The sequence below is a fragment of the Ambystoma mexicanum genome, chromosome 10 (genome assembly GCF_040938575.1).
Source record: "Ambystoma mexicanum isolate Mex_15411 chromosome 10, UKY_AmexF1_1, whole genome shotgun sequence".
NCBI lineage: Eukaryota > Metazoa > Chordata > Amphibia > Caudata > Ambystomatidae > Ambystoma > Ambystoma mexicanum.
Genome location: NC_090932.1, coordinates 1612467274 through 1612492534, shown reverse-complemented (window position 1 = coordinate 1612492534; position 25261 = coordinate 1612467274). Strand labels below are relative to the sequence as shown.

Below are 25261 nucleotides of genomic sequence, written 5' to 3'. Positions count from 1 at the left end.
AAGCGTTCTGTCCGGGCCATTAAGAGAAATTGCTGTTAATGGAAACAGAACGACCCCATCCCCCTGCCAACGAAATCACATGCACAATTTAACAAGAATACAACTCAACTCCATACTCTTACTGACACTGAAGGCTAATTCCATTGCAAAGGTGTTCCTTGCCTGCGCCCTCACAAAATCGGGCAAGAAATGCGAACGTGATGCTGTGCAACCGTGCATATAATGGTGGATGTAACAATTGGATGTGTGCTTCAGTGGGATGCCGAATGGAGGGGAGTCTCTAAAAGGAGGCATGTCCTGAAATGTTGAGGGCCTGCCCTAAAGTGGGGGAACCCGCCCCATATAATACATCATGAGACCCTGCAAACAAGTATTTGGTTCACTCACCGTGGTCTCTGGTGGCCTTGTTTACATCCAATCTGCTCCTTTGTCTCTGTTTGTAAATAAATCACTGTCTATGGATAAACACGCCTTCTCTCAATAGATAAACACCAATTGAGTAGTGAGTAAATCACCCCTGTTCTATAAATAAATCACCCAAGGCGAAGGGGAAAGAGACCTTGGCTGCTTTGCATAAAATCAAAGAGTATTGTGGGAGCATAAAAACGACCACCTCTTTTTATATCTGGGAAATATTTCTGTGATGTTGATTAAAGAAGCAAATTCTTTTGAGCATGAAATGCACACTGGGATTGGCGCACATTTCATTTGTCAGTCACAGAGTGGGATGTTTTTACCCATGCATCCAAGCCCTACCATAAAACTGTGCATTACTGGCATTGAAAACATCATGATGGCCAGAACTCCCCAGAGAGTGCACAGGGAAAACATGAAGAATAGGCTGTCACCCATTTTTGCCTATGTTGTGAGCACAGGAGGGCACTGCCTAAAACCACCATTGGGCTACACACACAGTAGCCTGAAACCATTGGGAATGGCAATGCTGATTGCCAAAAGCAACCCAGAACTGTAGGGAATTCATTTTCTTAATCCCAAAAATGGTTGCATTCCAAGTACTCACCACTATCAGAAAGCCGGCGTTTTAAAACCACCAGACTTTTGTGTAAAACTGCACAAATTAAACAAAACCAGACCAAGGAAAGACTTGCTAAGAGGTGGAAGAATGTAAAACCATATTCTGAAATGACTTGAAGGAAGTAATTATTTAATGTATAGGTACAAATTGTCAGTTTGATTTGAATGTAGAAAACTGGGAACAAAAAGTGACATTTAGCTGAAACTTGGCTTAATGAAACTGGATTCTGCCTGACAACTACCCCCGACAGGAGAAACCTGTTCAGCCACTCTTCCCAGGCCTAGCTGCACCCTGCTGCCCCTTGCCAAAAGGAGTTGGCACCTCTCTGATTAGATTAGGGGTGGAGCACCTGGGAACTGGAAGGGACCGAACAATGCAACTTCCTTGACTCAGGCAAATGTTATATTGGGGGCGTCGTAAAATAGTTTCTCTTGGGAGAAACTGGGGGGCAGCTGTGCCTCTGTGAACAAGCTGGCTTGGGGAAAGTGGATAAACCAGTTATTCCACCATGTGATGTGGGAAGCCACAACCCTTTTTGACCAGGGCATAATTTTAAAAAAGATGGATAATTCATAGTACAGACTTGTCAGAATTATAGAAGTAACACCATTATTCTTGTGATTTTTCGGTGCACATTTTAAGAGGCGTTAGGACCCTGTGGTGTATTCTGGGGGGTTGCTAGCGGAAAATAGGGTCTCACTCCAAATGTCTGCATGTTAAAAATCTGACACTTCATCAATTAATGTCCATACTCCTTGCGCACATGTGTGTAATTTTGGGTAAATGTCCGATATTGCAAAACCAGTTAAAAAGCGCAAAATGTTGTCATTTTTGAATGCAAGCCCCCAGGAAGATCTGAGGCGGACAAGCATGGACCATTAGGAATATATAACGTGTACATGCAATTTCAACAAATTGTGTATCTGGGAAAGATGTATTTGAATCAAATATAGATTTGTGGGCAAACTGACCAGGGGAGGATCCTCTGACCCATAAACAGACCTCATCATGATGAGAATCCATTTCCTTTCCCCAATCATGGGAGAGGGGAGAATTGGGCCAATGACAAGTAGAGAGGGGCAGGCTTAGCTAGGCCCAGGCACACACCCATTTTCAAAACACATAAAAAGAGACTGCTGGGACAGGTAGAGACATTCAATTCCATTTGCTGCGGAGCTTGCTGACCGACGACTTTACATCCAGAGATCCAGACTTCAAATCCATCAATCTCCAGAACCTGTAGCAGAAATTAACTCCAGAATTTGTAGCAGAGAGGCCTGAATCCACCAGCTGAATCCTCTTCAGCAGGCCTCAAAACTAACCAAACTATTCAACAGCCGGGCGAGCTGTTTGAATTTTTGCCGAGAATTTTTGCAAGAACCTGTAGCAGTACCCAGAAAGCAGTGTTACATCCAGAATCCAGAGAGGCTAGACCAGCAGAGCAGAGCTGACCCAGATCGCTGTGAGCAGAACCGGTGCCTGATTGACCCGCCGAGCAGACAGAACTGCAGCCGGACGTGTTGACCAGATCCGTGACGAGGCCTAGTTCAAATTTATATAGTGAGTACCTAGCAGAACTGTGCAGAACCAATCTCTTAGTTAAAATAATCTAATCCAAACTATTTTAACCTAAGTAGAACTGCCTCCTAGAAATCGTGTCATCTGTCATTTTAAAGCTGCACAACTGTCACCTGTCAATTCTGCAGCTGCAAGCTGTCACCTGTCATTTTGAGTTTACTTTAAATCCGAAAAACTACCTTTATTTAATCGTCCGTATCTCTGGAACCGTTTGGGCTAGGAACGAAATTTAACTTTCCTGTGACTTCCGACTCCTTATACTTTTACCGCAATCGCGATTCACGCACTTGCGAAATTTACCGCGATTTGCGATTTTGTCAAAATAGCAGCTCCATTCTTTCTTTTGTTAAAATCTGTTTGCAACTTGGTAATAACTCATAGAGCATTGCTAAAGTGAGCCTGAACTAATACCAACACGCTTCTACCACTCACCCTGAATCTCTAGAGGGAATTAAAATCAGTTGGCACATTTTCCCATCCATTGCCATCACATTTAAAAGCATTTTGGGCCTGTGTTTCAAACTCCTACCTGTTTCCTCTAAGCTTTCTGGGGGGGAACTGAATTTCGTATTGTATTTGATTGCATTCCTGAGAACTGTGTGCTCCTCTTTCCATCTCCTTCCATTTCTTACATTGCATAGGGAAGGGGGGTGAATTGCCAGAGAAAAAGTGATTATCTTATCTTTTGCTAAAATCATATCAAGTATTTCTGTACTGCATTATATTCCTCATTGCTTTTCCCTTGAAACCATAAAAGTATTTTTGCTACTTTATCCATCCTATACTAACTCCTCATTGATTGTAAAGAAGTGTGCTAGTGCCAGATTACCCATTGTTGATCAACATCATATGTCTAAGTGTACTATCAGATATTAATTTATTATAAAAGTGATATATATATATATATTGTTTAATTTTTCAAATAAACCTTTTAATTTGCAAAACAAACCTACTTCTTGGCTCAGTGGGGTCAGGGGGATTCTAAGAGGGGGGTGTTATACAAGGGTTGTCATCCAGAGTACTGAACTGGATATAAAAATACATCAATAAGGGTTTTCCTCAGCATCCCAGACTAGGCATTGACTTAGCTGTAGTGTTGATTGAATATCGCTTACAACAGCACTCACCCCAACAGTAAAATGTCTGCTAGCCATGAGACTTATCTACTCCTCTGGAGAGTCGAGCGGGGAAGCGTGAGACGAGGGATTGTGCATTGTGTGGGGTGCCTGAGACTGTGGAACATTTTCTGCTTAGGTGTGAGAGACATGTTGAGGAAAGAGAATTGATGAGGGGTCGGTTATCTGCGCTCGGTGTGGCTCAGCTGAGTGGGAAGGCTTTGGTGGGATGTGATGGGGTGAGAGGCAGGGGGAGGAGCAGTGTGATGTTGGATTTTGTGAGGCAGACGGGGCGGTGGGAGGAGTTGTGAGTTTATGTGAGACAAGTATTGATTGGTGGGTCTGGTGCACATCATCTTTTAGGATGGGGAAGCGCCTGCGTGGGTCCGCCCACGCCTCCGATAATTGAGAAGAAGGAGAGTCCCACCTTTGGATGGGTGGCTTCGGTTGCTCGGAACAGAGAACATGGCATTTCTATATGTGCCATATCACTTCTCAATGAATTGTCTGCGTAACTCATGGCTAAGAAAGCCGCCTTGGTACACAGTGGACCCTGGCTCAGGAGCCTATTCGTGTTGGCTTGAAAGAAAGAGAAATGGCGTATGAGGGGGCACAGCTTGTTGGTGTTATTTGACTGCCCATGGCCACGCTAATCACTATGCCTTGCCTTACCAAAGCACTTCCTCATGGGAACTCTTTGAGCTTGCTTTAATCAAGCCTTACCATCAAATGTTTGCACTGAAGTGCCTGCTGGTGTTTTCTCAAAGCAGTCTTCTGAGAGTTAATGACGTAATTGGAGTTGTAAATGTCTTACTGGCTTAATAAAAATATCTTAGCCAGGTCTGATTTCGGCCATTCGATTTATAAACACTATGTGCAACCTTCACTGAAGTCCTGTTAAAAACAAGCATTGGCAAAGCTAACAGTTTGGCTTGTGTGTAAATATTAGGCATTTGCCAGGCACTGTTTTAATATGCCTGGCAGTCACACCACTTTGCACCTGCTACCATCAAAAACCAATTAATACCACTATGGCTGTACCTGGCAAGTGTTTTTCTCATCCCTACACAAAAGCCCAAACTGTTGGCATTGCCAATGTGTTTTTTAGACTGTGGGGGCTCCCCCCTTATTAGCCTCAGCCCACTCAAAGCCCTGGTTCCAAATCATAGTTCTGAGTGACATTAAACAAACAACATTTAAAGAGACATTGGTACACGCTAATTGTTGTATGTGTGCTGTCACACACACTTTGTATATGATACTATCAAGGTGCTTCCCTGGCCGACATCTTTTCTGGCACACACCTGTCTTTTTCTTTAGCTTGTATCCGCAAATGCCCATTGTCACGTTTTCATGAATCCTACGCAATTTGCCCGCAGCACATCTTTCTGCTGCCCACATTAAGCCTGGCAAAGTGAGGCACGTGATTGATTAGTTTGCTCTCCTCCTAGCGGCAGCTAAAGGTAGCACAGGCAACAGATCCAAGTCTTGTGAATACTTTTGATGACATGCATTTTGACAATATCAACTTGCCTGCTAATTGGTCACAAGGATGATATCGTGAAAAACATGAAGTACAAAGAATGGAACGTTAAGTATCCTTTTTTGAAAGTGCACTGCTATTAATGTGATTATACACACTGCTTATTGTTTTATCGCATAGTTTCCAACATGATCCATTCCAATCTGTAGGCGCTTATCCAGTCCTTGTTTTTTCTTTGCATGCTGGGACTTGTAGCCCAGGTTTTATCATGGGAAAAGTGGAACTGCAAGTCCCAGAATGCAAAGAAAAATGAAGTACTGGATAAGCGCCTACAGAATGGAATGTATCATGTTGGCAACTATGTTGCTGATGTCTACCCAAATTCTCCGTGCAGCCTTTGGCATTGGGGGGTGGGGGCTAGTCTATGAAGCCCAATTGGTTCTTTTGCCAATTGAACTTATTGATTTTACGATCTGCCCATGGGACATGAAAGCAAAGGCTTCCTCCTTCCCCACCCCATCCCGGGTATCCTGTGTCGCCAATGCAACATACTAGTGAAGCCTCGGGACTGTTCATAGGCACTGGGACTGGTGAGCCCTCCAACCGCACTGGAGCTCAAGCTGCGACAAACTAGCAGAACTGATGGAGTCTTCGGGCCACAAAAGTCCTTTGAAAGGCATGTTGCTGGTTTTTTAACGACAGGGAAACTGACAGACAGGTGACAAAAGTGGAAATGACGGTTCTGATGATAGACAAATAATACATCTGACTTGTCTCAGGGGGATAGCTCAGGGGGCAACATGCTTGCTTTGGAAGCAAGACGATGCTGGAACAACACGGGTTCCATCCCGCAACCAGTGCTACGAAACCAATGGGTATTAAGCATGTAAATAACCAATTAAACTAAAAATGTAAAATAAATCTAGGGAAACAAACACGTATTTTATGTAATATAATATGTGGGAAATTCTCAGAGAAGGCCAGAATTGCCTCCCGTACTCTGGCCAATCCCTGAACTACAGTAGCTCCCCGATTAGTACGACATATCCAGTAAGCAATACAGATCTTTGGTTTCGGGACCTGCTGGGCAATGGGCTTCTGATGGTCCCGGAACAATCTCTGACTTCTTCAATGTCTGGGAAATTGTCTATGTTGAGCCCAGGAGGGACAATAAATTGGATGTGAATTATCACAGCACCATGGGCAATGCCCAGCAGAGCTCATGGTCAGCCGCAGGCTGAGGAGTCGATTACCACAGCGCCCTCTTACTAACAAGGCTGTTCCCTCTGACCAGGAGATTAGAGAAAAGCACCTGCGAGGAAAAAATGAAGATGAAGGCGGCTGCCAATGTAAGAAGGGGTGCTCGTGAGAGTACATTTGAAGTAGGAGGCAGAATGGCGGTCCGTCAGACACAACAGAAACATGACTCAAGATTTGAACAGCTGCACAGGTGAAAGGGACCATGATCACTGGAGAAAGCACGGATGGACGTGAAATCACGCGAAACATCACCCATCGTTTTAGAGAATGCCGGAGCGCGATGTGCCATGGGAGGAGCTCGCAGATGTCTGGTCTCAGGGAGAGTCGGATCATTCGTACATGGGAGATGGGAAGGCATCAGATGAAGTATGGAGGGAGATGGAGAGCAGCTCCCCGAGACTCAGCCCAGCCCCGCCTCTTCCCTCCGAGAGGGATGGCCAGTCAGGGCCAAAACTAAAGCCGTAAAACTTATTGAAGAAATGGGTTAATATTTTGACTGTTTAAGAAGGGGTAAGGTGTCACGTTGTGGGCATTCCTCATTGTTATGTATGAGGCGGGGTTAGGGTGGGAGGCAAGTTGTGTGAAGTGAGGTGAGTAGGCAGGAAGCCTCGAGGCACGTTATTAAGTGAAATCAAGTTGGAGTTGAAGCCAGGTGCACTGTGTGGGCCTCCATCCGTTCTTTAAATAGTTTGCCTGCTGGTGACGGAAGACTGCGTGCCCGCAGTCCTTCAGCCTCGAGGCTGACAAACGCGTTGATATCACTCTTCCTATTCCAGGTGTATCACTTGCTTTATCCCTAATGTGAAAATGATCAGGTCTGTGTTCATCCCTGTCCTGCTCTTTCCTGTTCTTATACTATGTTTTCGTTAACCATGTCTCTAATACAGGTTCAAGCTACATTTCATTCCCGTCTATCCTAGGGTGACCATATTTTTAAAAAGAGAAAACCGACGGGCCACGGAAATACAAGTAGGACTAAGGTAAATACACAGACAACGTTAGTCCTACTTCTATGTCGCTGGCCTGTTGCAGGGGACGCAGAGGGGGTGTGCTAACATGCACACTCCTCTCATTGGAGAAGAGCGCGGGGAAGGGAAGGGGGAGGAAATGGGGGCGTGAAAAGCATTTCACGCCCCCATTCTCGCAAAGAAATTTGCGCCGGGACCCGATGTCGGGATTTCGAAATCGGGTCTCGGCAAAAAAAGGGACCATATCTGAAACCCCAGACGTGGTTTATAAAAGAAAAAACTCCCAGGACCCCCGGACATCGGGTGATTTCCCCGGACTGTCCCAGGAAAACCCGGACGTCTGGTCACCCTAGTCTATACATGACAAGGTTTGTTCATTCTGGTGATTAAAAGAGGCAGCTTTGGCAACAAGTAAGGCCAGGTGAACAGGTTTGGACAAAAACCCGGATCACCTGAATTTCTACTCATTCGGACAGACCCCATTTTCACTAGCTTGCTTGAGGGCCATATTAATGTGGGGGTGCACGCACGGTTGACCTTAGGATCATTAACAGGAGCACATGATGAAGTTCCTGGGCATGCTTGTAGGCGGACGCAGAGGAAGATGGCTGCTTGTGGTTTGGCTAGTGTAGGTAGGCCTCTTGTGACTAGGAAGGAGAGCTCGGGGGAGTTCTCTAGGTTTAGTGGATTTTGGGCACAGTTTGGGAGTGCCAGTGAGACTTGCAAGTACTCACAAGTCTGCTGAAGGCTGAATATGGGAATATGGGAAGCCTGCTTGCTCCATGCCCTCTCCTGCAGCCCCCGCTGCTTCTACGGCACCACATTCACTTAACGATCTCCTCTTTGGTTGGCTGCCTCACCATTGTCTCGGGAGGATAGCTCAGCGGCAACGTGCTCGCCTTGGAAGCAAGACCACACGAAACAACACAGGTTTGAATCCCTGATCCGCGCTTAGAAATCTCTGGGTATTAAGCGCGTTATAAATAAGCTATCATATCATACCCTACATCTGCAGACATGGCTCAGCCCCGGCCTGTGCTCCCTCGTTGGCTTCCAATTCCCAGCAGAAGAAGTAGCGTAACCTGGCGCACATCACCGTCAGGCATCTTAGGACGTTTGAGTGGATGTTTGGTGTTTGGCTTTCATGTTCTTAAGCCCATCGCTTAGAGTTCGGCACAGAGATCCAAAATCCTCTGTCTAAACATGACACCTGTACCTGAGCGCTAATAGTGTTAGTACCCCCAGGTGCGGGCAAGAGCAGCATTTTATCAGTCAAAATCCAGCATTAACAGCCCTCGGTGTTCTCAGGAACGTTCACCTGGGCTGCAAGCCAATGAGAGCCCGTGTGGCCCCGGCACTCTCACACTAAAGCTTGATTATGCAGTAGTTGACATTTAGATACATCCTTGTTTTATATAAACATGTAGACATGGAATAATTCTTTGACAATCCCTAGAAATAGTATTTGTCCTAGAGGAGAATTTCTGAATAATCATGTATTTCTTGAAAGCGCACACATTTATTTTCAAAGTGCATTTGTATAAATCGTTTAATGAGCACACGACCCATGCCACTGTTTTCTTTCCTTTTTCGTGGGTGGTCAATCGTTGTAATGCTTTACAGATCTCAAATGGGGGCCCAATAAGAAGTCAATTGCTGCATAAGAAATGATTGCGCAGCATGGGGGAACAGGAAAAGCATACTGTTTCTGCACTACAGGATTAGAAATATCGTTTGTGGCAACATGGTCAATTTCACTTTTCCAGTTTCATGAAATTCTGCACTGAATTCGGCCAATGTCTCAAAATTCATGAATGAACACGTATATAATTAGTACATCTCAGGTAAACATCCAAGTGAAATTAAGGTAAGTGGTATTCAAGAGCTGCAAAACTGACATAAACACGATTTGACACAAATGTTTCATGTATTTTGCCAATAAAACAAAAAACTTTCTGGATTGTCTTTGGTCAATTGCCATGATGTTGCAAATGTAAATACATTTCACCCAGTTACTCCAGAAAAATTGAGATTTCATACAGCCTTATAAGAAATATTTATAACACTATCACGCTAGTTGTACATCTTTGGCAAAATCTTTAAAATATTCTTACAAAATTGCCAACAATGTATGTTTTAATATTTTCAATACACTTTTTTAAAAATTCTATACAAGAACGCTAAAACAAATATTAAGTTATAATCACCATTAATCAACCATTATTCTTAGGACCATTGTTTTTTATTTATTTTTATTTAAATGCACATATAGCCTTTATAAAAGGCCTTGCGCAATCATTACTCATCTTATGAAAAATACATAATATATACATCCTTGCACATTTCACAAATAAATAATGAATACATCATACGTGAGTAATTTCTTAAAACCGTATAACAGCCTGAATAGTTCATGCAAGTCATTAAGAATATTAAAAACCATCTCACACGATTTGACCACATTAAACTGCAGGTTAAAATAATAACCCTAAAAAAGTATTTCCTATATAATTTGAACATTACACCAGTCAATATCATTCTCATACCGAGTTAAGAATTGCAACTTCAATGTTTAGTGGGGTCACATTCTATTCCAAGATGTTTTAGAGTTTCTAGGACTAATTCCCCACACAACCGACAATACCTAATTTGCCTTGGAATACCAATACATGAGCCAAGTACCACCAAACTAGACAAGGTATTGAACTTGATTGACAAATATCCCCTTATCGTATAACTATAAGGAAAGGACTTTAAGTATGCCGGACTCTCACTATGACCACAATAATATTCTAGGAAGCAACCTTTTATTCAATTTGCTCGCTAGTGCAATGGTGTTTTTTTCATCTTCCCATATTTGTAAAATGCCTTTAGCTATTATCTTAAATGTACTTGTTGGTTTTTGCCACAGACCTTGCTCAAGGGTCTCTAATGCAATTACAATATGATTCATACAGCTACGCTGTAACGGTTGATCCACGCTTGTGTGCGCGTCCCATAACCGATGCATTAAGGACCCTAGCTCTTGCACGTGCAATTTCTTACATAATAATATGACCTTATGTAGACACACTATTCCACCACTGGTGATATTGTCTTCAAGCAAAATGTATTCTAGAGAGAGAGTTGGAAACAGTCTTAACTTTTTCCTAATCAACTTAACCTCCAATGTTTTTAGTTTCAATCAGAACCCCTCTCCCCGTACCTCAATACCATAGGTGAAAATCGTGCAAATCCTTGTCTTCTGCAGTGTAATCAATGATCTCATAGGATACTCACAATTATTCCCTGCAAACACGCTGATGGGCTCCCACCAGTTTTGTGAATTTCCCATTAACCTGTTCCAAATGTTGTTCCCATTTTAGACAATAATCTATGATCACTCCCAACAACTTATATTCCTTGACTATTTCCACATTCTGACCACCTAGGAGCCAGTTGTGTTTTAACAGTTTCTTGCCAACAGGATTGAACACCATTACTTTCGTTTTTTAAATAAAGTCCATTTTCTATGCCATGAGCCTCTCAAATTACAACTGCAAGCCTTGTGGTGTATAGCCAATCAATAAAAGATGATTTGACTAGCCCAACCAAGAGAAGGACAAGTTACCATATTTAACTGCATATGAGACATCAGGATCTAAAACTTGCTGTAGATCAGATACATATAAATTAAACAGGCAGGGGGCATCTTTGTGCGTCGCAAGGTCTCACAGTTTGATTAAAAAGAATGCTCCGAGCGGTCTTAAATCGGTCTTGCTAGATCTGTCATTTTTTTATCGATTTAAAAAAATGTATTTATTCACTAAGGACCCGATTCATGGAATTATTTGCACGGAACATAGGGTACTTGCACGCACAACTACATGCAAATCCGCCTTTGTCGATTTAGGGAATTGAATACACAGTAATTTTTCCTGGACTTGCTTGGAGTCCTCTGTGTCACATTTATTTGAGAGGTGACAGCGAGAGGGGGGCACAAAAACATCCAGAGGAGAAGAGCAACACCTTCCTCATCCCATGGCCAGCCTAATTAAATATCAAAGGCTCCATGGATATGTCCTGTTCTATTGTCTATGTTCTGTGTAGTGGCGGCGCATACTGATGACAGTAATACAGGCATGCAAATAGGCCTGGTCACAGAACTTAACAATGGGCACGAAAATGCACACCTCTTTGATATGCAATGTGTCACCTTGGAGTAGCTCCCACCCCTCTGTACAAAGGGCAGTGAATGTCATGTCTGGGACAACTGTTTATAGTAGGAAAACTCCCTTTCAAAGGGACAAAGTATGTGATTTGAGGGAGACAGAAGTCTGTTCTCACCACAAACTTCAAGCAAGGGAGACCTTCACTTTGATCAAGAGCCACAGAGGGCTCAGTTAACCAGAGAGACACTTTGATCTACAACAGGCTGGAACATTTGTGGTACTTAGTAGTACATATTGTCACCTCTTACCTTTCCTGTTACAAAGCACTCTGATCCTCACCTCACGCATAGCAGAAGATTGTTGGTAGGGACACGGGATTGGTTCATTAAGGTAGGCTTAGCCTGCACCAATCACTGTGGTCCATTTGGCTTTAAAAGAGGACTGAGCTCCCCACTTACCAGATCATCTGAAGGATTCACCAGAAGCAGGAAACACAAACTCAACATTGGATCCTGGTTGAAGGTACAGTCTAACTTACATCTTCTGCCAGTTTAGGAAGGCCAGGATTTCCAAGAGGGAAGCAAAATCCCTTCCCTAAACATCTCCCATGGAACAGCGGGAGATATCAGACTCAGAGGACCCATCCAGCAGCTCCAGAACCGGTACCCAACCAGCACACAGCATGCCCTGCTAGGATCTGCCAGCAAACTGCCTAGGAGGGAAGTGCCAGAAAATCTCTGAACAAAGGACAAGGCCGTTTCCTGCAAACACTCTCCTCAGCTTTGGGCAGTCAGCCTTTAAGGATGGCAAAGCCCTGAGAAGAGGCTAGGAGGAGTGCCACACAAGCATCAACCAGCATCCTTCTTTTAAGGACATTTTCGAAGCAGTCGAGCCCTTGAACCGCGAAAGGTTGCACCACTGACTGGTATAATGCTGCAGTCACTAAAGCCATCCGAGTCTCCTCGACCACCGTTCCAGATTTGCCAACCAGCACAGAGACGATGATTCTTGACCCCGAGCTACCGTGTAGGCCAGCCGGCAGCCATCCATCCAGCCAGCCTGATACCAGCAGCAGTCTCCCATCTTAAACTCTGTCGCAGGAGCTGCAAAGCGCCCTGAAACTAAATCAACCCTGTTGACCACCAAGAACTTCTACAAGCACAAGGTACATTGTGGTTCTGTCCCCCTGGTCCTTCTCCGAAGGCCCCTAGTGACATTTATGACCCCTTGCTCCATTGGTACTGAAACCAAATAACCCTGAACAGTAAGAGGGATTGCTTTACTGACTACCCTCCTGGCAGTATCCAGAGAGCCTCCCTTTACTTCATGAAACAGTCCGTTCTCTGTGTTCCTTTACAGTGTGGGTTATATTTTGTAGTGTGCTATAACTGTCTGTTGTAATAATAATAAAGTAGATATGTTTATACAACCTTGACTGGCCAGTCGCTTTCATCATTGGGAAATAATTGTATTTTCGCTGTGTTGCAACTAACCAACGATCCATGACCTTTCAGAGATAAGCCGTACTGTCCAAGTTACCAAAATTGGACAAGGAGGTTTATAATTGACTTGTGTTTCCAATCTGTTCAGATCCCTTTTGGTGTACGAGAGGTGTGGGGCTGATTGATAGGTTAGAAACCGATATTCATCCCTGGGCCACTGGTGCCCTGGAAGTTGATTTGTCACAGCATTCTGGCCGCGACTTGCGAATATGGTTACTTTGCGCAAACAATTCCATGAATATGTGCGGCACGCATTTTTTATTCTGCATGCAGGCTTGCAAAATGTCCTTCTCGGCACGCGGCCCTTGCAGGATTTCTGTGCATATTTCCTTGAATCAGGCCCTTAATACCATCACTTTGTGCGGCTCATTTTAGAGTCCCAGCAGTATTTGGTGGTGGGGACCTGTACGCATGCAATTTGGCATGCACAGGTTCCCGCCGCTGACTTTTTTCTCATTTGCATGGCACAGCGCAAAGGTGCCAAGAAAAATGCAGCATACAAGCATGGGCACCATCTTTTGCAATGCACTTTTGCAGTCTGCCATGCAAAATGAGTAAAACCTGCCTGTCAGGGACACATGGCAGGCAGTGTTTACAATGGGTCCCCATAGAGTCTGCCTGCTTTACGTTGCCACATAAGGCCATCAGGCTCCATAGGCTTCCTCAGCATCTGCACGGGCATGAAAATGCATGCTGGTGCAAATGCTGGGCCATTTGTATGGCAGAGAGGAAAGGGCATTCCTACCGCCTGGGTCGTAATGAGGCCCTATGAGTTTGATGAGACTGGTCAGTTTCATTGTCAAGGTATTTCTTGTGAAAAGTGGGGGCCATTGAATGAACTGTGAAACGCCTGGGGACAGTCTAAATGGCATCAGATTGGGGTATAACTCCCAGTAACATAACATGATTGCCCCTGCTCTTTGGTTGATCAAATGTTTCATTTTCTTTTGATTTTTCATATAAAGGCCCTCATTATAAATTTGCCAGTCTGGAAAAAAAGTGCCAGCAATAACGTTTAATGCCACTTTTCCCGACCCTCAAAGTACAAGTTTACTGGTCGGTGCTACATGGCCTACCAGTTACTTAACGTCACCTCTGGCATTAAACAACTGGTATTTCCGGCACTGGTTTTAACAGTGCCGGGATTAACGGCAATTCCCTCAATGGAGTTCTATGAGTCTCGATGGAATGGAGAATAACCTGTGTTTCAGCTGCTTGTAATATCCTTGTAATACCGGGATTACAGATGGCAGAAACAGCAATACTGTCAGGTGGTATCCCGCCGGAACTACTAGTGTGCTAGCACCAAACTTGGAATGACCCCCTTGGAAGTCGTGCTTCCTCGGCACAGTGGAGCAGTCATGCGGGTATAGCGTGAGTGTCCCGGCTTGAAAAGAAAAGGTTAATGTGTTGGTTCTTTATCATAAGCAAGTGATGAGCCCTACCCACTACATGTGCACATCACCCTAAGAGCACTGACAGTGAAGCACCTCAATAGTGCAGAAAGGGGGATATCTAGCCGACTCTTGGGGCTCTAGGGCAAGTGTGACACTGCATTCTTCAAGAACACCCCATTAATCTTCTGAACAATGTTTATCTATCTTAACTTCTATATGTGACCGACATACATTAGTCAAGGGTGCATACATATAGAACCCACCTCGCTAGGGAGCAACAGAGCACTGTACGATGGCAAAAGAAGGGTTACAATAGGTTAAGGCGGGAGAGGGGAGGCTTGGTCTGAAGAGTATGGCGGGGAGGGATCCCCCCCGAGGTGGGAGTTGGAAATGCTCTCATGTACTTGGGCCATCACCCTTCTCTATTTCAAAAAAGAGGTGATGGGGCACAAAGAGAACTAGTGACCAGAGGCTGCACCCCACAACCTATGCCGATCACTGGAATGGTCTGCGACCTATAGACCAGCAGGTCCACCAAGAGGGTTCGGTTCCCATACTGCTTTGCCTTTCACGCACAACGGAAGCTAAGGGGCTGCCTGCGGCCCTCAAACGTCCACCTCACATTGTGTTTGAGTCACTAGATCAAATGGCTGGATGGAGCACAGACCTCCAAACCTGTTGGTTAATAGCAAATGATTAATTAAAGTTACAACATCTGGCGATGACAGTTTGGGAAACATAATTAGGTGGCAACTCAAATGATCAAAGGAGCTCGTCAATGCAGCCTTATACCGTAATCAGGAAAGAAGGAGGCTCTTACTAATCCATAAACGGAACTATATGGGTCTCACTACATATTATCCCCACCAAAAATATCCACGTATATATCTGGTCGGTGCTACATGGCCTACCAGTTACTTAACGTCTCCTCTGGCATTAAACAACTGGTATTTCCGGCACTGGTTTTAACAGTGCCGGGATTAACGGCAATTCCCTCAATGGAGTTCTATGAGTCTCGATGGAATGGAGAATAACCTGTGTTATGACCTGTCCTCTGGAACGGCCATAGGTGAGATTTTTTGGGGGGATCATATTGGGGGTTTTTGGGAGCGGGGATTCCCGGGGGGTTCCATGCCTTAATATCGCCTCAAAAAAAATATGGCGATATTTTTGTATGGCGATATTTTTGCGGAGATATTAACACATGGAACCATAATATGTGGGTTTTCCATCTCCCACCCTAAGACCCTCTGGTGGTAGAGGGTGGCCTTCTTGACTCCAGGTTTTGAGTGGTGTATTTGGGCTACCATGGTTTGGTAGTTCGACTTTAAAACCCCTCTGGTGACACATTGGAAGGAAAACAACACTGGACAATTTCCAAATCTTTTTTCTAGAAGGCAATGTTTACATCTTCACTTAATAGAAAATGATGACAATGATGGTCGTATCACCTGTGTCCACCACTGACGAAGGTCTCCCCCTGCTGGAATGCAGTCAGTATTCTTAGTGGTGTGGTCTCAGTGTATCCGTGCAGTAGGAATGACGGTTGCTTTGCAGCATTGAAGTAGGAGTGCCGCACCAGAGAAGCCCACGGGAGAGGAGATTTGCTGGAGAAAAGAAGAGAGAAAAGACAAGAATTGACCTTTTGCTTGACAATGGCCTTTTGCCACCACTAATGCAGAGGGGCGATGTGTAGAAAGTGTAGGAGATGACCACCCGGAGAGGGTAGTAGCGACTTTGGAGGGTGGTGTTTTGGTCAAGATGAAGACTGGTGGATGCCTGCCACGGGCAGTTGTGGGCAACTTGCTCCAAAGAGCTGGGTGATGTTGAATACTGGTAGTAGGTGGGAGCTCAGATCTGGGTGTGCAGGGGGTGGGAGGGTGTTGTGTGTGACCGTGGGCCATTTTATTGTTAAAAAAGAAATGGGCCGACTGGAAGAGGACTGCTCGGGAAGGGGTCATGTGGTTGGGGGGGCAGGATTGAACAAGATGAGCTGCCATCTATCCTAGAGTCAGTAGTGAGGGTATTTCAGATACATGGAAACCTCCACATAAGCAGCATAACTCTATAAACCTCTGTACAGACAAGGGAGTAACACTGTTTAAGAGGAAAATTAACCGACAAGTAATATTTGTGCTCAGCAAAAAAAATAATCATTGTGAGCTGTCCCAATTTCGATGAAGATGAATTTTCCGTAGGAATGAATAAAAGGCAGCCCTTCCCCCGACCTTCTCTCTTTACTGGGGCCGCGCGCGGTTTTTCTTAATAATTCACATTCGGCTGTAGCAGCAAGCCTTACCTCCCATTGACTGCCACATTATTGAAATGAAACCTATTGATCGCAATCTCCATGCATGCGAGCACTACTCCAGGAAGAGGGATCATAAAGCAATGCAAAGGCAGGCTCCCAATTGTCCTTGCCAACATGCAGTAATGTCATCCATTGTGAAGCCGTGCAGACTATGACGCCGCTGACATTGGGGAACCCGCGCTGATGACCGCAGAGCTTAATTGAGGCAAGTAACTGAGCTACCAGGAATGACAAGACATGCATAGCATTGTGTCTTTTGCACATGTATAAAGGAATTTACAGGAAGAAAGGATTAGCAACCCCCAGTGTGATAGCGAATGGTCAATGGTATAGAGTAAGCTGGATAGGGTAAAAGGAGGAGTATTTTTTTTAAATGTTTTTCGGAATATAGAAGTTATCTGACCTCTGAAATGTAGGTTTTGGGGGGATATTGGTAAATGGGCACAATTCCTTAGAATGTGCAAACAAGGATGAGGAAGAGAACTCGAGAACAGCATGCATGACGATGAAGGATCTATGAGTAAAAAATGGATGAAATGTGTGAAGTGTTCCTAAATGTCTTTCTCTGTTTAAAGGGAAATAAAGGGGTCGAAGGACTTACCTGTGTTTTGGGGTTTGGTGTTGTTGCTCTTGGGGTTGGGTGAAGAGTCACAGCCTTACATTGTCATTCCCCAAAAATGTTTATGTGAAGAAGGCCAAACCGTGTGAAGGATGGAATTAGTGGTGGGTGAAATTACCGCTGATGAAATGAAAGTGGCAACATTTGCCACCAATTCCATTTCACAAGTGGAGCATTTTGCTACTATTCTGCCACTAATTTTTGCCGATTTTTGTTTTTCTCCATTGAATTATGATTTTGTGTTGGTCTGAAATGTTTAGTCACCCCTTAAAAACGAAATTTCAGAAACAAAACGAAAATCGCGTTCATTTTTTTTAGCTCGAAATGTTTCACTGCCTCTTAAAAAATGAAATTGTATGATACAAATCAATTTCTGATGGGAAAAGGACAGAAACAGGCAATTTTACTACGCTGGCGAATTTAGCAGAGAAATTCATCAATTTTTCCAAGGAGCAAAATTCTCTCGCCCCTATTTGTAACCCGCCTGCAATGGTTCCGGACCGAGGGCCGGAAACGGCAGTAACATTTGCCGGTATCCTGCCGGGTTTACCACCAGGATACTGACAGCGTCAGAACGAGGCCCCATGTCTCTTAATGGAAAGGACGGTGGCGTGCTTTTGGGATTCCAGCCAGGTTTCTGAAATGCGTTAATACAAACATACTAGTGAGTGGAACAACTGGCTACACCTGTACAAATAATTACCAGCGTGAGTTATAATTGTACTATGGCATACTTGCCTCCTCAATGCTCCACAATCCTGGAAATCCCTTAGTGAAGTGGTACATATGGAAGGAGTATTTTCAGAACTATGTACTATCCATCCACGGCCCGGCATTCAGAGTAGATAGAAAACAGGCTCTTCTGATGCATAGCTTAGGTTTTGAGGGATGCAGAATTTTAAAGAGCCTCCCGGAACCAGGTAGTGTTCGTGGTGGTGGAGAGGGTGAGGGACAGTCTCCCATAGTTGAGACATTAAGGGCCCGATTCATGAAAATGATGCAGCCTCCATCCTTCTTAGGTACACTTGTAGGTTTATTACATGCTTCTTAGGTACCATTGCAAGTAGTTACTTAGGTTACAAATAAGAGAGATATAGGACAATGACACTGGCGGCCCATCACCCAGGCAGAGGGCTAACCAACTGACCAGGCTAGAACCTTCACCCATACATTCCAACACTCAAGCATCAATACTCCACATGACATCACAGCTTTCAATTTTTCCCAGACACGCCATACACAACACATCTCCCACCCCCTTGCAATAGCACGACATACCCAACAAAGCGCTACACAAAACATCTCCCCTCTCTGCATTGGCACAACACAGAACGGAAAGCTACTCAACACACACCTGCACAACCCATTCACACCGACTCTCATCCCCAGGGCATGCACACAGTATGTGCACTAACACTCTACCACTCACAACGGCACCCAATGTGCTGGCCAGGCACACCCAGACCAACAACCAATGTCACTGGAACACTCTGGACCCCGATGAGGATGGAACGAGTCATAAATGAACACACAGTGCAGTCAAACACAGCTGCCTGTGAGCAAGAAAACAACATGAACGTGGTGCAAGACCACAAAATCGAAGTACCTGTGTGACCCTGCATGTCCATTACCACAGACATGCCCACACCATAACCGGGGGTGCTACCAGGCTAGAACCTACACTCATACATTCCAATCAGCACAACCAAACTCATAAATACGGCACACACCAACACATGCCTTACATGCTGACCTGGCCCTCACACGCCATCAGCACAGCCAAACTCATACACCTGGCACTCGCTTCCACCAAGCTTACCAAGCTACATTGGGGGCACTACCAGTCTGACCTATCACCCACAACGCAATGGGGATCCATACTTTATAATATGAAACACAGACCCTTTACCATACAGCCCATGAATGTACTATCCATTTACCATTTGGCTATCCATTTACCATTAGATAAACATTTGATAATCAGACACCAAAACACTTAATGTCATGGCCCACATCCAAGCATGTAGTCCTTGATCAAAAATGTTCACGTAGCATGCTTGCAACTTCCCCTGCAAAGCCTCAAAGGGTTACATCTACATGTATCTACTACACTGCCTGATATACCCACTTTGCCACTTCGGCCCACGTCAGGATCAACCCATAGATGCTTTGCACATCGGAGGGTGCTTTCCTCTGAAACTCAGCCGCTCCGTATTGCTGTGATGACACCACTGCAACAGCCAACCTAATGCGCCGGATGACGCACCTTGCCATCCTTTGAACACAAGGTGCGTGCCATCAGATCATCAACTCCTTACACAGGCCCGATTGCGTCATCAGTGCCACATCAAATGTTGTACATTAAACACCTCTCCGTGTCCAACCGTCACATTGTGCCACAACAGAACCATGGCTCATATTCTCCAACTATTCGTGCACAGACGAACACGCATGTAGCCCAAATCCATGGTAACCTTGTAGATTTTTGCCATCTAGTGTTGAAATGTGTGGAACATGCAACCTCCTCATTTCAACCCCTCTAGTGCTCTTCTTACTGAGGTATACCCCTTCACAAGCACACAGGATAAGTCCTTTATCCTAATCATGGGCCCGCCCTTCTCCTGCTGATATGAACGCCTCCTCGTCCTTATTGTGGACTGTCCCTACTCCACAGTGAAGGCAGTTCCTTTAGCAAACAGGGTTATGATCTTCCCCCTTGTGGGTCTTACTTCATTTGGGGCAGTGTGTCCTCCCTTTTTCTCCTGCTGATGAACCAGCTTCCCTTTCTCACCATCCCCTTCCAGACCCAGGACTCAGCTCTCCTTCCAGTGCATGCACAACCAATTCCTCTAATATGGGCACTTCCAATGTGAGCACCTGGAATCTGCACTCCTCCTCCCCCTTTTGCCGCCCTGGGTGATGGGCCTTACTTGATTGGGCGCAGTGTTGTCCTTCACCTTCTTCCTGCACCCCCGTAACAGGTTCAGCAGCTTTTCATCAGTATTACGGTCAGGTTCCTCTTGATAAAAGACCAGCTTGTCGCCAATCAAATGATGCAGCCTCCATCCTTCTTAGGTACACTTGTAGGTTTATTACATGCATATTAGGTACCATTACAAGTAGTTACTTAGGTTACATATAAGATAGAATTAGGACAAGAACACTGACGGCCCATCACCCAGGCAGCCAACTGACCAGGCTAGAACCTTCACCCATACATTCCAACACTCAATCATCAGCTCTCCACATGACATCACAACATTCCTTCTTGCCCAGGCAAGTCATACACAACAACACGTGTGCAGAAATCCAGCAAAGCCCGTGCACTGAGAGCAGCTCTGCGTGAGCTTGCACGCAGATTTTTTGCTGCGTGCTCTGCGTATTCATGGAATTGTTCGGGCAAAAAAAACATATATGCAAGTTGCAGCCGTAACCCCCCAACAAGCCCCCATGCAAAGCAAAAACAGCCAGAAACATGTACCTTACCGTGCTCCCCAGGCACAAATACATGGACCCTCAAAACAGTGCGCGAGGTCCCCCGCAAGCAGCTCTGCATCTCATAACTGTTACAGGCACCACAACAACATGCATACAATTAATGGTAACGCGGGTAAAACTCAGAAAAACTGCATTCAAACTCCCGTAGACCCGTTAGTGCACACTGCAAAGGCGACAGGCACTGTAAATATGTACCCTCCTCAGGTTCATGGCATGTAGCCGTCTACAACTCTAACTGTGCCAGTGCAGCAGAATATAAAACATGCACTGCATATACATGCTTTCTCTTCTCTTTAACATACATCAGTACAAAATGGATTCCAGCTCAGTGAGACCTGGTGCTGCTTTCAAGACATGTCCCTAGTCCTTGCATTATATTGTGTTCTGAATTCTGGCTTTACCTCTCACTTGTAATCGCAAAGAATTGAACATGGATTGAGTGAGATAGAAACTTAATACATTGTGCAGTCAAAGGACTGGCATTAATTGGATAGCATGCATCGCAGTGCAAATAAACAGTGTAGGATTGGGTAATTACACACTTGCGTCTTTTGCACACTTGAGCTATGCAAGGCCACAGTGCCTTTGGGCTGCTATACAAATGTAAATAAATAAATAAATAAATAAATAAATAAATAAATAAATAAATAAGGCAAACAATTCTATGATTTTCTTAGACAATAGAACAATTAAGCTTCAAAATGTCCTGGGGCTCCGGTTAGCCCCTATTGGCCGCTGTTAAGGAAGTTGCAATGACCATTTAAACTGTTGTTATAGCCTCTCCTACATTTCCCTTGGGAGATTTGTGAAGATCTATCGAGGGGGAGAAAGATTTCAGGAGGTGAAATCCCCAAAAAATTTTACCAAAAATCCCAGTCCATGTCCAATATGGAGTTGCTGCTCTCGCGTTGCAGGCAAACGTCTGGACATATTGATGCCAGCCATGCTTGGTGACTGGGACATCTTCAAATCATGTCCTGGGGTGGTGAGAATCCATCCAGGATAAAAAAATATGCATGAATATTGTTTCCATTGGATCAACAAACCGTCCGCAACCTGAATTTAGCATCTAAAACCAGGTGTTATTGGCTGAGTACGACGACATTGGTTGTATACTGGCACGGCCCCACGCTGCCCATATTGAAAAGGATTCTTTGGTGGCATGGAGTAGCCTCCTTAGGCATGTCCCGCTCATCATGGTTAAAACTGGAAGATTCAGGAGGCTCAAGTCTGCCCTTTTTAATAAAACTACATTTTCCTTGAGTCTGCCTAAACCTAAGGCATGTTCAAATACCCAAGACATGAGGTTGCACACATTCTGCCCCGCGGGCACTACAGATAGAGTCATTGTGCATGTGGCAAAGCCGAATGCACTTCTCATGGCACTATGCCTGAAGGACCAATGCTAAATGGATGGCACAGGAACAGTGCTGGCGGGCTGCGGAGGGGCCTATAAGTAGGTCACACTGGGCAGAGCTTGGCCAAAGGGCATGTCCTGAACACTGACTGACATTGGCTAAGCGGTCATTGTGCCTGAGGCGGGAATTAATGACACTGCTGTGATGCACTTTGGATAGGGATACAGTACCCACGGCAAGTCAGCGTGCAGTTCGCCCCGGGGCAGTGCCAGCAGGGTTTCAGAATATAAGCATGGTTACTGTGCCTGGAGAATGTCTTCAGGCGTGGACCGTGACCTTTCCCTTGTACCTGTGTGCCATGCGGGACGCTATAGAGCCTCGTTGTGGACCTGACGGACCTCAAGAGACTGAGTGTTGCTTCAACTAAGGGATCCTCATTCCACCAAGCAAGGACTCAATAATGGGTTGGAGTCCCTCTGTATCACCCGTCTAGGGTTGGTTCCAACTCCTCTTACGTTGAACAGAAATGCATGGTTTTAACTCTCAACCTAGTCCAATGTCTCAAATCTTTTAGTGATGATCAGATGTAAGTTCATTTCTCCGGGTTCCTGGGAGAGGTCCTCCCGTTCCTTAATCCTAACCAAAACATAATGGAATAGATGATGCTGTGCTCGGATCAGACGTCTGGATAGGATTTTGTCACCCGTCAATTTACCACGTGCTGAGGGGACAATGGTCCTCATTACGAAGTGGGCGGTAAGGGATTACCGGCACCAGTAAGGACACCGGTGCCGGTAATCCCTTACCACCCTATTCCGAGGTCCCTTAGCGGGTCCCTTCCTCAATGCCTGGTTTTACTAGGGACCCGTTAAGGGACTTCAAAGCTAATAACGGGCCCGCTAATAGCTCCATCCCCATTCCCATTGAGCCCTCTGGGGGCTCGAATGGGAATGGGGAATGGTTCCCGGAATGGGGACTTACCGGGTCCTCCAAGGTCGGAAGGACCCGGTAAGTCCCTATTCCGGGAACACGGACACGGAATGCGGTAAGGGGGTAGCCATGGCGCTAATAACGCCATGGCTACCTCCTACCTCGTAATGAGGCCCAATCTCTGGATTCAGACTTCTATTCCAAAGATAATTGCTCCTGGAAAACTCATGGGTTCAGATCGAGTGAACTTTGGGGAGTTTAGGCTGATGATTTGAGAATCTATTGTAAAAAATCTAAATGTCTTCTGTCAGGTATCGCTATGGAGGGGACATGCGGATGCTGAGCTCGCCTCCCTGGACATAGTGGATCTCGAAGGAGAAAAGGAAAAGGCTGAAGATTAGGTGGAGACGGTTGGTGTTCATTGGGAGACTTGGGGGTTGGGGGATTGTGAAGGGACACAGAGCCATGAGTGAAGCATGAGGATACACTGGGCCCAGAGGCAGCACAAGGAAGCAGACTCTATACACACAGGCACCATGGGGTTCATGAAGGGTGATTGGCTGGGGCAGAGGTGACAAGAAGATATGAGGGCTGATGGAGGACTTGGGAAGACTTGGGAACAAACGGGGTCGATCACAGGAATCGGACTCTGCATATTTATAACGTGCCTGTACACAAGTGTTTGTTAATGCACACTTCCGTTCATTAGTAAAGAAACTGTACACTGCTGTGAGTGGAAACTAATAGGAAAACAGTTTGGTACATTTTATAACTGCTGAGCTTTAATCAAGTCTATACAAAAAGGACGAGCATACTCATCCTTAGCACTTAAGGGGTTAAATGACTTTATATGGGCATGTCTGCTCATAAAAAGGGGCCGAAACTAGCAGTGCGGCCAGGCTCGCATTTGGCAGCGGGCAGAGGGCTGCTGGGATTGAAATGGAAATAAATGTCACTTTGCACTGAGCTAAAAGTTCCATGAATTAGGCCCTGCGTGTCTATATAATGTTCTCGTTTTAGAGCACTATTTTGCCGCTTCTCTGTTCAATTAATGTAGAAATTAGCAATTTTCTTGGCACCATGTTTGGTCAACGGGTCCACTGATACTGTTACTATATGTGAGAGGAAATGACCATGATCTTGTTACACTTCATTTAGAATTATTTTCTCCACTTCCAAGATCACTGTACTGTATTCAGTGTCAAAAGCTGTATGTTGTCACTTCCTGTAATGCTTTCAGGGTCAGGGGCGGGCCATGTGATGTCATTTCCTGTGATGGGTCAGCTGACGCGGATGAGCATGATGTGACTTGGAGCGTCCATATGATTATGGGGAAATGACAGTGCTTACTACTTGCTAGACTCATTGGTTCAATCAGTGTTGGTGGACGTACCTCTTAAGATCGAGAGACACAAATCTGTTTTGCCAGATACCTGTGCTTTCTTCATTGGTGGTATTGTGATCTGTTGCTTTCTTCCTCTCTCCATAACATTCACTCAAAGCTCTTGTTATATATTCAAAACACACCCTTTCATTTCTTTTTGCTTATGGCTGATGTTTTTAGAATTGCTGATTGTGTTCTGACTATTGACCTTAAGTGTCTAAAATTAATTTCTTGAATTGTCATGATACCTTCAAATGTAGGGATAGATATTTCCTCTAAACATAGTATCTAATAATCATGTTTGTGAACTACAACGCTCTCTTTTTGATGTTTTGGATAATATGTGCTCTTATTTTAGCAAAGCATGGTATAATAACAGTCTGGGATCTAGAAAAGGGGGTGCTTCACAATGTGCCGATAGATCTTCACGATACCAGTGGCCATTAGAAATCGTGTGTCTCACTTTTATTCCTGCCTCCATAGGGTTAGCCAAGCCCATGGGCTTGGTCGAAGGCCCTGGTGGTCTGGGCCAGGGTGGGATGGCAGCCACATTACGAGACGACAGCCACGAATCGGAAGCCAAGTACGAAGAATATGGATACAATGCCCGGCTTAGCGATCGGATATCCCTGGACAGATCCATCCCAGATTACCGTCCTAAAAAGTAAGCT

At 45.0% G+C, this 25261-nt stretch overlaps 1 protein-coding gene across 1 annotated transcript in view; it reads left to right on the top strand.

Moving 5' to 3' along the window:
• The window catches only part of GALNT9 (polypeptide N-acetylgalactosaminyltransferase 9), a 1283051-nt gene that overhangs the window by 183130 nt on the left and 1074660 nt on the right, over positions 1–25261 (top strand). Inside the window, exon 2 of the mRNA XM_069619988.1 lies at positions 25074–25254. Within this exon, the coding sequence (XP_069476089.1) occupies positions 25074–25254 (181 nt within the window). The remainder of the gene's footprint in view (positions 1–25073; positions 25255–25261) is intronic.